Genomic DNA, 13,438 nt, shown 5'->3' with positions numbered 1-13,438 from the left:
AGCCTCATTCAGCATTAAGAAGCTAGTGCCCATCGAATTGTTGAGACACTGTGCAGGTGGGGCAATGCCTGGTTCAGAGGTTGCTTCATGTAGTTTGGAAGATGCTGCAAAGTTGATCGCACATTGTTCATATGTAAAGGTGGGCATGGATGGGGTTAAGGTTGCTTGGTGGACACTGGATCTATGGTTTCCACACTAACCGAGAGCTTTTCTGGCAGCATTTTGGGCCATGGGGTTCAGATAATCTTCAATCTTGTAACTGGCTGCAGCTTAGAGCTGCTAATGGCTTGAACCAACAGTTTTCTTGCTGTGAGGCCGTGGTGCTAACAACCACACTCGTGTTGGGTGTTATTTCAAGTTGTCGATTTTACACACACGTCATCACGGCTTGTCAACACAACTGTTGCCCTACTGTGTTACAGAAGGACTGAGTTGTTTCATATATGAGAATTTCAGCCTAATCACTGTAATCCGAGCTAGCGGATACCATCAAGCCAGCTGTTGGAGTGAGCCTGAGGGAGGCCGGTCACACTAGCTAGATGCTACCATCAAGTTATCAGCCAGAGAAAGCACAGGTGAGGCGGTGAGAACGGGCCACTGGGCTTGTGGCTACCATGGAGCTAGCCACCACCAGCGAGCTAACGAGTGAACGAGCTAACTAGAGCAAGCGATTTTCCACCTCAGCTGTTCCCAGTTGTTTCCACTGTTATTGTCAGTTGTTCCCAGCTGCTAACAGACGTCAGTGCTGGTAGGCTAACCTGCTGCTGCTAATCCATTGAAGCTCAGCTACCTGGTACCACAGTCTGCATCATGTGGTACAAATAAAATGAGACCAAAGCAGCAAAAAGAAACACTTATGAATTATTTGTATCCTTCACTCAGGTAGATAGATGATAGATAGATAGATAGATAGATAGATAGATAGATAGATAGATAGATAGATAGATAGATAGATAGATAGATACTTTATTGATCCTGAGGGAAATTCAAGCATCCAGTAGCATATACATACATTAAAGGTTAGTACTTGACATTAGGGGTTAGTACTTAAGCATAACTAGACTAATTTAAAATGAAATAGAGGCAACGGTAGATAAAGAAGGCAAAATGGTAAAAACTATTGTACACTCATTGTAATGTCTACTCAGCTAGATGTGCTGTGACGCAAAACCACACTCCGAGTTGGACCGAACAAGAGTCATTATTATGGTCTATGTACATATATACTGTACAGGTGATCAAGTATGTACATATGTTGACGGTGGTAGCCAAACAAGGTGCATGAGTGAAAAAGTGCAGGATGTGCAAAAACTGCTGAGACAGTGTTTACAGAATGGGATAAGAGCAAATGTGCTTCCAAATGAGAAAAAGGCACATGTCCATAAAAACTATTCAGACTATGGTAGTGGTTGTGACCCCTGCGCCCTCAGCGAGATGTTGTACAGCCGGATGGCCCGGGGTACGAAAGAGTTTTTGAGTCTGTTGGTGGAGCAGGTCAGGGACAGTAGTCTGGGGCTGAACACACTCCTCTGCCTGCTCAGAGTTCTGTGCAGAGGGTGAGAGGAGGAGTCCAGGATGGTCAGGATCTTGTCCAAGGTCCTCTTTTCTGCCACTGAGACCAAAGAGTCCAGCTCTGTGCCCACCACAGATCCTGCCCTTCAGATCACTCTGTCCAGCCGTGCTGCGTCCCTTTTCTTTATGCTGCCTCCCCAACACACCACAGCATAGAAAAGGACACTGGCCACCACAGTCTGGTAGAACATCAGCAACAGTTTCTTGCAGATGTTGAAGGACCTCAGCCTCCTTAGAAAGTACAGACGGTAAATGACGCGTTGAATCACCAGAAACACATGTCCACTGCTCTGTTATACTCTATGGACTCTACTAATTCCAGGTTGGATGCAATCACGAAAAAAGTGCAAGATCTGAAATTAAGCGTACAATTTACACAGAAAGTTGTGAATGAACAAAAGATCACTCAAGCAAAACAGTCTGATCATTGCAACACAATTCAAAAGGACATTGTAAGATATTTAAGTCTACAGGTTGTCCTGGACAAGCAAGAGTACCTGGAGGGTCGATCAAGGAGGAACAACATTGTGATTGATGGAATACCTGAAGCTCCAGGTGAATCCTGGGCAGATTCAGAGGAGAAAGTGAAAGACATGCTGAAACAGAAGTTACAGCTACATAGGGAGATAGAGGTGGAGCGTGCACACCTCACAGGTAAATCTCACATGCACTTTTGGAGGAGGCCTGTGTGGGCTTGTGGGCGGTGAGCTGTGGGTCTGGGCTCTCCCACTGTTCTCCTTCCTCCACTCCCTCCTCTCCTCTCCCTTATGTGGTGGGTGGGTGGCTTCTGAGGTTGGTGGTGTCTCGTTGGCTGTGGACGCTTTGCGTCCTGGTCATGGGAGACAGCTGCTCCTGGCCTGTCCTGCTCTGGGGGGCCTCCTGGGGTACGGGGATGCCTACTGCTGCCAGCAGCTCACCATATGGAGGGTGAGCCGGTGGCGTGTGTTTCTGTACAGGTGTAGCAATTGGTTGTCTGGTGTTAGTTTGGATCGATGGGTTGTTGCCTTCTATCTGTTGTATCTGTGTCTCCTCTTCTTTTTTCTACTTCCCTTTTTACTTCTGTTCACTTGTCTCCTTTTTTCTGTCCCCTCCGGTCAGGTCCAACAAGATTACATAAATTCCATAATTCAAAATAAATAAGGCAGACCATCATTCTGCCTGCTACCATGCTGGACACGACAAATAAAAAAAAGCTTTGACTAGCTAAATGGCTTCATTCTAAAAACACAGATGTTTCCGTCATCTGAGGATCTTCAATGTTTTTAAAAACATCAACAAGCACACCTCTCTCAGTCTGTCTTTTTTAACGATATTGTTATCTGTTGACGCCAAATCCTGTTGCCTTGGTGCTGTTGGATCTTTGACATGGTGGACCATACAGTTCTCCTGTCACACCTGGAAACTATTAATATTTGTTTTTAATGGTCTTAATGGCTTCGCTCCATCTTATTTATCTGAGCTGCTAACTGTTCGTGAGTGTGGCAGGGCTCTGAGGTTGTCTAACCAGCTTTTGGTGGAAGTACCCAGGTTCAAATTTAAACATCAGGGTGACCGAGTTGTTTTAGTTGCTGCATCCAGGCTCTGGAATAAGTTTCTCACTGGCATATGTGTCATCACAGAACTGGGCCTTTTTAAATCTAAACTTCAAACTTATTTATTTATAAGGGCTTTCAAAACCCAATAGTGTGGTGACACTTCTATTTTTTATTTTTCTCTTTTATCTCTCTATTTTTTGTGCTTTTATTTTTTAATCTTACTTTTACTTATGTACTTGTTTTCTGGTGTTTCTAAATTGTTGTTTTAATCTTTTGTACATCACTTTGGTTCACCAGTGGGTGGTTGTAGAATCCTATATAAATAAGGTACATTTAGATTTTTTACATGCTTTGAAATGTATAAAATCAAGTAATGATTCTTAGTTTTATGTAAGGGGATGGCTGCAGCACATTTAAAATATATCTTACAACCTCTGTCGGCCATTGTTTAGCTAACTGTATTAGCATAGGTGTTTGAAATTAGCAGGGGGGGAAATTATTTACAATTTACATAAGAAACTACAATTTAATGACTGTAAGTCATATGATCTTATCTGAAATTGTGTAAGTACTAAAAAAGGTTTAATGCTGTTTTTTGTTGTTTAAAAAAACAAAACAAAAAAACAAACAAACAAACAAACAAACAAAAAAAAACCCCCAAAACAAAACAAACTTTCTTAATTTGAAATTTAAATTTTAATCTCAATAAAATCTTCATGTAACTGTTTCCAGCCTTGACAACCACCATGTAGGACTGAGGAGGAAGTGGACAAACCCTGAAATGATCATTTAACTGCTATCTCATCCTTTAGTGGTGGAAATGGTGGTGTAATAATTCACACAGAAAAGGACAAGTCAGTGTCAGAGCTCGATATGTCCATCACATTTTTCAAGAGGTCCCTTTTCAGAGGAAAATACACTAAATATTTTTGCTGTTTTAGTGTTTCAAGTTTAAACCACAGTAGAAAAATTAACTTAAAAAAACATTTTTTTGGTATTATTTTATTTAAATGTTGCACATTAAAATCTTCTGTCATGGTGAAGAAGGAGCTGAGCCAAAAGGCAAAGCTCTTTATTTACCAGTCGATCTACGTTCCTACCCTCACCTATGGTCACGAGCTGTGGGTAGTGACCGAAAGAACAAGATCGCAAATACAAGTGGTCGAAATGAGTTTTCTCCGCAAGGCGGCCGGGCTCTCCCTTAGCTGCCCCCACGATCCGACTCCGGATAACCAGAAGAAAATGGATGGATGAATGGATGGATGGATAAAATATTCATGTAGCTGTTTCCAGCCTTGACAACCACCATGTAGGACTGAGGAGGAAGTGGACAAACCCTGAAATGATCATTTAACTGCTATCTCATCCTTTAGTGGTGGAAATGGTGGCGTAATAATTCACACAGAAAAGGACAAGTCAGTGTCAGAGCTCGATATGTCCATCACATTTTTCAAGAGGTCCCTTTTCAGAGGAAAATACACTGTAAATATTTTGTTGTTTTATTTCTGGTTAACTAGTTTTAGTGTTTCAATTTCAAACCACAGTAGAAAAATTAGCTTAAATTTTTTTTTTGGTATTTTATTTAAATGTTGCACATTATGCATGTACTTTTATTATCAGTTTTAACAATACAAAAAAGTTGTTCTGTGGATATTTAAAATGGTATTTTATGCTACGTTCACACTGTAGGTCTTAATGCTCGATTCTGATTCTTTGCTGACCTGAGATATTTCCCAGGTGGTCGTTAACATTATAATTTAAACGTGACCTCCATCAGACTCCAGTGTGAACAGTCTACAGCCCTGAAATAACCACCATGCTCAGAAGACGTGACGTCACACGCAGCACGCTGTGTTAATGCAGGTAAATATGGATGCTCAATGTATCAGTTGTTAAGTTGTTCTATTAGAAATAACATATTTATAATATAACCTTATTTAATCCATTGTTTATATTGGACCTTGCCACGCCCTGCTTTCTCTGAAGCAGAATAGGCAAGGTAAGGCAAATTTATGTGTATAGCACATTTCATGCACAAGACAATTCAAAGTGCTTTACACAAAACATAAAAACATTACAGCAAGGTGCAGGGAAAAAAATACAAGTGCAATAGAAACACAAAGATTAAAAAAGATTGAATTGATTACATAAAAACAGCAAGAAAAAGCTCAGATAAAGAGATAAAGTCAAGATTTCATCATAAAAGAACCAGCTGCAGATCTGGACTCCTAGTAAAAACTATTGAAATGCGGCAGAGAACAGGTGGGTCTGAGTGTTTCAGCTGATCTGAGGCTTTCTGGGAGTTTGTTCCAGACATGTGGAGCATAGAAGCTGAATGCAGCTTCTCCATGTCTGGTTCTGACTCTGGGAATTGATAAGAAACTGGATCCAGATGACCTGAGGGTTCTGGCAGGTTCGTACTGGGTCAAGAGGTCACTGATGTATGTTGGTCTTAAACCATTCAGCTTTATAGACCAGCAGCAGAACTTTGAAGTCTATTCTCTGACAAACAGGCAGCCAGTGTAAAGACCTCAGAGCTGGACTGATGTGATTCACTTTCTTGGTTTTAGTGAGGACTCTCACTGAGCGAATTTTGAATCAGGTGCAGGTGTCTGATTGATTTTTTCGGTAGACCTGTGAAGACACTACTAGTTACTACTAGACTAGTTTTTCCAGTTCCTGCTGAGACATCAGATCTTTTACCCTTGATATGTTCTTAAGGTGATAGTAGGCTGATTATGCAATTCCCTTAAAGTGTTTCTCAAAGTTAAGGTCTGAGTCCATCAAAACACCCAGATTTCTGGCCTAGTTGGTGGTTTTTAGGTGTATAGACTGAAGCTCTATGGTGACCTTTAATCGTTTCTCTTCCGCTCCAAAGACCATCACCTCAGTTTTGTTTTTGTTTAATTGGAGAAAGTTCAGGCACATCCAGTCATTAATCTCGTCAATGCATTTCCCATGAGTCTCTACAGGGCTTCGATGTCCTGGTGACATTGTAATATATATCTGTGTGTCATCTGCGTAGCTATGGTAACAAATTTTATTGTTATTTATGACCTGTGCCAGTGGGAGCATGTAGATGTCAAACAGGCCCCAGGATGGAACCTTGGGGAACTCCACAGAATAGTGACATCTGTCTCATTTCAGTGATGTAGAAGTTGGATAAAAATTAACATTCAGATTGAGGTGATTTTGAAAAACATCAGATATGTATCTGATAATGTTTAAGTAAAACAAAAAAACAAAACAAAACAAAACAAAACAAAAAACAAACAAACAAAACAAACAGATTTTTGTTGTTTAGACTCATAAAGGAATCATTCCTGGGTCACATATGGTCAGAAAGGTTATATTTGTTCCACTTTTAGTCCAAATTTAATTTTTACAACCTCAGTGAAGTGAGACCCCTGTGATCAGAGGAGACACCAGGTTGGGAACCAATGAACACAACCCCCTTCCCATCTGTTCCCCATGTGGATTCAAGTATGCACATGATCTGATTTCACTTGTTAAAACTTTATTTAAGGAGAAAAAGTAAATTTAAAGCCTCTTTTCCACAGATATTCTGTCTGAGACACCAGAATACACACAACACACTCACAGCATCACATATATAAGTATCAACATGCAGAATAAATGATAAAACTTTAAGTTTCATGTTCAGTATCTCACACATGATTTATGTGCCAGAGAGCATCATTACAAAGAAAAACTCTCCATATAAATCTCCATCAAGCATCAGTTATTATGTATTGATGCTTAAAATGAGTCAACATGTTTCTTTCAGACTGAAATATTACACCTCAGACAAAATGAGCTGAAAATACAAACTTTACATCTGATGAGCCTCAATGTGAATGAACACAAGTAAAAGAAGATGATGAAGAAAACACAACCCATGAAATCATCTCAAGCTCACACTGACACATCTGTTATTTAACATGTCAGGACTCAACTAAATGTCTTCAAACATGAACTCAGTTTTTACACTTTTTCATCTGTTTAATAAATCGTCTTTAATTAGTCTATAAACATGATCTTTGATGGAGAAAACAAATCACAGGAGAATTTATTTTTTTCTTTGATAAAATTTATAGAAAGTAAAAAAACAAAAACAAAAAAACCCCAAAAGGAAACAAACAAAAACAAAAAAACCCAAAAGGAAACAAACAAAAACAAACAAAAAAACAGAAATATAAACAAGAAGAAAACTAAGTTGACAAGAGAAGAACAATGACACAAAATGTTTATAAAATCATCTGAAGCCTCAGGTACTTTTGTCTAATCAGGTTAACAAAACTTGACACTTCCAGGACCAGAGTAAATCCCAAATCCAGCATAGAGCGGCTGAGTGAATGTGGTCTGGACTCTGTGGAGGAGAGTCCTGGTTTCAGAGACGTTGTAGAAGGACAGAATACCTGCTCTGTGATCCAGGTACACTCCTACTCTGGAGGACCGAGGACCTGAGATGGAGGTTCTGATGCTGTTGTACCTCAAAAAATAATTGTTTGGGTAACAATATAATGACCAAGATTTGTCATTAAATCCAAATCCACTTTCATCTCCTGTTCTGCTGATATTCTTGTATGTGACTGCTACAGAAACTTTTCCTCTCATTTCCACCTCCCAGTAACAACGTCCAGCCAGACTCTCTCTACTCAGAACCTGACAGTACTTAATGAATCTCTCTGGATGACTAGAATAAGACTGATGTTGTTCAATAAATGTCACTTTTCTGTTTCCCTCTGACAGTAACAGCAGTGTGTGTGCTGTGTTTGGATCCAGTGTGATTTTACATGAATATTTTAAGAATCCAGCTCTGCTCTTTGGTTCTGGTTGTGACAGTAAAACATCCACATCAGTGACTGTCAGTGAGATGTTTGTCCATCTGTCTGTCAGAATGTCCTGTAGTTTATCTCTGAGCTCTGACACAGCTGCTGTCACATCCTCAAAGTATCTCAGAGGACGGATATTGATGCTGGATGAGTGTGTAGACTCACTGAGTGCTGACAGTGAGGGGTAGTTGTGTAGAAACTGGATGTGATCCTCTGTGTGTGAGAGCTGCTTCAGCTCAGCATCTTTCCTCTTCAGCTCAGTGATCTCCTGCTCCAGCTTCTCCTGAAGCTCTTTGACTCCACTCACTTCAGTTTCCTGCTGGGATCTGATCTGCTGCTTCACATCAGAGCTTCTTTTCTGGATGAGACGGATCAGCTCAGTAAAGATCTTCTCACTGTCCTCCACTGTTTTATCAGCAGAGTGATTGATGGCCTCCACCTCCTGTTGAAGCAGCTTCACATCTTTCTCTCTGTCCTGGATTCTCTGCTGGATTTCTTGTCGACTCACCTCCAGCTCTCTCTGCCTCTCAGTCCTTTCTGCTGCAGCTGAGACTGTGTCGTGGCCTTTATGTTCATCCATAACACAGACCAGACAGATACACTTCTGATCAGTACGGCAGAACATCTTCATCACCTCATCATGACGAGAGCAGATGTTCTCCTGGAGGTTCTTGGAGGGCTCCACCAGCTTGTGTTTCTTTAATGGAGCCACATCATAATGAGGCTGAAGGTGTTTCTCACAGTAAGAGGCCAGACAGAATAAACAGGACTTGATGGCTTTCAGTTTTCTTCCAGAGCAGAAATCACAGGCCACATCTTCAGGTCCAGCATAGCAGTGATCAGCAGGAGCAGCTTGGAGTCCAGTCTTCTTCAGCTGCTCCACTAAAGCTGCTAACATGGTGTTTTTCTCCAGGACAGGTCTCGGTGTGAAAGTTTTCCTGCATTGAGGGCAGCTGTAGATTCTCTTCTGATCCTCTCCATCCCAGAAGATTTTAATACAGTTCATACAGTAGCTGTGTCCACAGGGAATAGTCACCGGATCCTTCAGTAGATCCAGACAGATGGAACAAGAGAAGGTTTCTCGGTCCAGCTGATTTCCTTTCTCCGCCATTTCACCTCTCAGTAACAACGACTATATTAAGTTTCACTTCCTCAAACATGAAAGTAGTCTGAGCTCTGATTTACAAATCATGTGTTTATAGAGAGAATGAAGCCTGTCAGCTCTTCCTCTTCACCACATGTTGGTTCCACCCATCATGCAACTGCAGATCTGAAGGGGAGGGAACAAGGAAATGTGTGTTCAGAATGGAGCTGCTGTGTTTTAGAGCAGGAAGAAGGAGGAGGTTAATCAGTAACCATCTCGAGAGGTGTGGTTTGACAGAAATAATGTCTGATTAACTCTTTGTATGATAATAACTTTAATCACTTTAACCTTGAAGTTTTCATCTGAAACTGTTGCAAAGACACTTTTACTGGTTTTATTACCTCCAGGATTAATCATTATAAAGCTCAACTTTCTGGCCTCCTAAAGAAAATTATTGAACCCGTGCAGCTCCTCCAGAAAGCAACTGCATGGGTTCTGACCCGAACCAGAAAGATAGCCCATAAAACTCCTGTTTTAAAGTCTCTGCATTGGCTTTCTGTCAGTTATAGAATAGATTTTAAAATTCTTGTACTGGTTTTTAAGGCTTTTAATGGTCTTGTTCCTGGACTCCTTTTACATAATGAGCCTCTTAGAACCCTCAGGTCTTCAGGACAAGATTGTTTAAAAATTCCACAAATTAGACCTTAAATCCATGAGAGAACTTTCTCTTCCTGTGATCCACATTTGTGGAAGAACCTTTTGGTGACCAGAGGACAGTAGTAAACATTCATGTTTTTAAAACAAATGGTACAGCATAAAATCAAGAAAATTTTGTGGTTGAGAGTGTGCTGCCAACATTTACCAGTCAGTAAAAGAAAATACGAAAAGTAAGCTCTGGTCATGTTTTCTGAAATCCAGCAGAGCGGGACAAACTGGAGCATCTAGAAGTGATGCAACACTTATGAACCACACAAGACCTGTCCTGTCCAGCATCCGAACATACAGAACGGCAATCTGTGTCATATTTTGCCGGACAGATTTGCTCTACCAAGGGAGACATGTTATATAAATTCTGTTCTTGATGTTTGGAATATATTTATTATTTTTGTTGTAATCTTATTTTCTTTAGTCTTGATACGTCAGTGCCGAACCTGAAAGGGAGATAGAGGAAGAGAGAAAAAGAGAAAAGGACAGAATTGAAATGTGGAAATAAAAGTTGTCTAGTTTGCCTATATTCTATTCTACAGTCATTTAGCAGCCGCTTTTATCCAAAGCGACTTACATTTGAGAGTAAGAACAACACGAGCATGAATTTAAACAAGATGGGACGTCATAATTAAGCTTTGAGTCCAGTTGGACCCAGGTGCTGTCATGTAGTGCTTGAGGCAGTGCATATATATATATATATATATATATATACATTTTTTTAAAGTAATTTTGTTTAAATACAAGATCATGATTTCATCAAACAATATCAACTTGGGCATAAGTGCACACAGCTTCTTCAGTACTTGGTTGAGCCAAAAAGCTGGACAGATCTTTCTAACTCATTCTGTTGCATAAAATTGCTAAGCTGAGAGTGGAAATGCTCCTTAAACAACTGAGTCTTTAGCTTGCTCTTATCACATCAGTATTCACAAAAACAATATAAACTACCACAGTACTACATGATACATAAAGAAAATAGGATAATGATGATATGAAAAAATACAACAGTCATCAAACATACGTGCAGAGAAACGTACCAACACACAAACATCAGCAACATCTATTCAGAAGCGGATGGCGAGATGAGCACGTTTGTGAGCATGCATGTGTGAATGTGAACATGCATATGTGGCCATGCAACAAGGATGAAACGTGTTCTTGCAAGGGGGCCATTTCCACGCTGCACTCCGAAGCAATAGGGAGAGACAGGGGGGACCCCAAGACCCCAAAGGCCCGGCAGGTCCAGAGAGCAACAGCCCCACTCAGCTCAGAGCAGAGGGGCCCCCATACCTGGACCCGCCCAGTGTGACCGGGCAGGGACACCAAGCAGCCCAGGGTGACGGTGAGCAGGCCCAGTGGGCACCGGGCGCTGCGCCGTGGGCCGCATGGAGAGCGGCACCTCACAGATCCAAGGGCCACCCATCCCCTCCGGCAGAGCCCCGCCAAGGAACCCAACGGAACCCGACCGCCCCTGGTAAAACCACCGCGGGTCACGGCAACCCAACACCAAGGCTAGGTACCCCAGGAACAAGATCATGTCCCAAGGCATCCCGCCCACTGTAGAGATGTAAAAATGAAACTTCTAAATCCAAATGAGTGATTTTATCACATGACAGAGAAGACTGCTTCAAAGCTGGAAATGTCCACCGAGGTGTTGAAGAGGAAAATATCCTGTAACCATTCTGCTCTGTGGTGTTGCTCATTGACTGGTTTTACATTAACATGCCTGATGACAAAACTCCTCTATGCTCCTTAAAAAGAAATAACAGCAATATTTTGTGACATCTGAGTTGCTTTAGGCACCTAATTTTATTAAGGGTGATACAGGTTTATTTTTTGGTGACCAGAAGTTTAAAGCCACAGTAGACATCCTCAATAAAATATTACACATTATTCACACATTCATTAATCTGTTTTAACAATTTTGAAATAAAAAAAAAACATTTCATCCATTTTTAATTTTAGTTTGTGTTTTTCTAGGAGAAATGTAAAAAAAATATAGGAGTTTATATAAACCATTAATTACATCAAAAACAGAAATGATAAAGAATTGTGGGTATTTTCTGCTCAGGTCTTTGTTGTCAACCAATCAGAGCAGAGCAGGTATTCTGGGTCTGTCCTCCCTCCATTCAAGTATGCACTTGATCTGATTTCACTAGTTTAATCTTTATTTAAGCAGAAAATGTCAATTTAAAGTATCTTTTCCACAGATATTCTGTCTGAAACACCAGAACACACATGATACACTCACAGCATCACATATATAAGTATCAACATGCAGAACATGCAGCATAATCATAAAAGCTCTCCAAATTAAGCACACAATTTACACAGACAGCTGTGGATGATTGAAAGATCACTCAAGCAAAACAGTCTGATCATTGCAACACAATTCAAACGGACATTGTAAGATATGTAAGTCTACAGGTCGTCCTGGACAAGCAAAAGTACCTGGAGGGTCGATCGAGGAGGAACAACATTGTGTTTGATGGAACACCTGAAGCTCCAGATGAATCCTGGGCAGATTCAGAGGAGAAAGTGAAAGACATGCTGAAACAGAAGTTACAGCTACATAGGGAGATAGAGGTGGAGCGTGCACACCTCACAGGTATATCTCACATGCACTTTTGGAGGAGGCCTGTGTGGGCTTGTGGGCGGTGAGCTGTGGGTGTGGGCTATTCCACTGTTTTTAAAAACATCAACAAGCACACCTCTCTCAGTCTGTCTTTTTTAACGATATTGTTGTCTGTTGACGCCAAATCCTGTTGCCTTGGTGCTGTTGGATCTTTGACATGGTGGACCATACAGTCCTCCTGTCACACCTGGAAACTATTAATATTTGTTTTTAATGGTCTTAATGGCTTCGCTCCATCTTATTTATCTGAGCTGCTAACTGTTCGTGAGTGTGGCAGGGCTCTGAGGTTGTCTAACCAGCTTTTGGTGGAAGTACCCAGGTTCAAATTTAAACATCAGGGTGACCGAGTTGTTTCAGTTGCTGCATCCAGGCTCTGGAATAAGTTTCTCACTGACATATGTGTCGTCATGGACCCGGGCCTTTTTAAATCTAAACTTCAAACTTATTTATTTATAAGGGCTTTCAAAACCCAATAGTGTGGTGACACTTTTTATTTTTCTCTTTTATCTCTCTATTTTTTGTGCTTTTATTTTTTAATCTTACTTTTACTTATGTCCTTGTTTTCTGGTGTTTCTAAATTGTTGTTTTAATCTTTTGTAAAGCACTTTGGTTCACCAGTGGGTGGTTGTAGAATCCTATATAAATAAGGTACATTTAGATTTTTTACATGCTTTGAAATGTATAAAATCAAGTAATGATTCTTAGTTTCATGTAAGGGGATGGCTGCAGCACATTTAAAATATATCTTACAACCTCTGTCAGCCATTGTTTAGATAACTGTATTAGCATAAGTGTTTGAAATTAGCAGGGGGGGAAATTATTTACAATTTGCATAAGAAACTACAATTTAATGACTGTAAGTCATATGATCTTATCTGAAATTGTGTAAGTACTAAAAAAGGTTTAATGCTCTTTTTTGTTGTTTAAAAAAACAAAACAAAAAAACAAACAAACAAACAAAAAAAAAACCCCAAAACAAAACAAACTTTCTTAATTTGAAATTTAAATTTTAATCTCAATAAAATCTTCATGTAACTGTTTCCAGCCTTGACAGCCACCATGTAGGACT

The 13,438-nt window shown here is 40.4% G+C and overlaps 1 protein-coding gene across 1 annotated transcript; it reads right to left on the bottom strand.

The window, feature by feature from the left end:
* Window positions 1-6,677: 6,677 nt before the first annotated feature.
* LOC121644038 (tripartite motif-containing protein 16-like) lies at window positions 6,678-9,091 on the bottom strand. The gene has a single exon (XM_041991733.1). It carries the CDS (start codon window positions 9,051-9,053, stop codon window positions 7,398-7,400), a length of 1,656 nt encoding a protein of 551 aa, XP_041847667.1. The 5' UTR covers window positions 9,054-9,091; the 3' UTR covers window positions 6,678-7,397.
* Between the last annotated feature and the right edge of the window lie 4,347 nt (window positions 9,092-13,438).

This window comes from Melanotaenia boesemani, chromosome 8 (assembly GCF_017639745.1).
Source record: "Melanotaenia boesemani isolate fMelBoe1 chromosome 8, fMelBoe1.pri, whole genome shotgun sequence".
Lineage (NCBI taxonomy): Eukaryota > Metazoa > Chordata > Actinopteri > Atheriniformes > Melanotaeniidae > Melanotaenia > Melanotaenia boesemani.
Note: the sequence above shows the minus strand (reverse complement) of the source record. Positions and strands in the feature narration are given on the sequence as shown.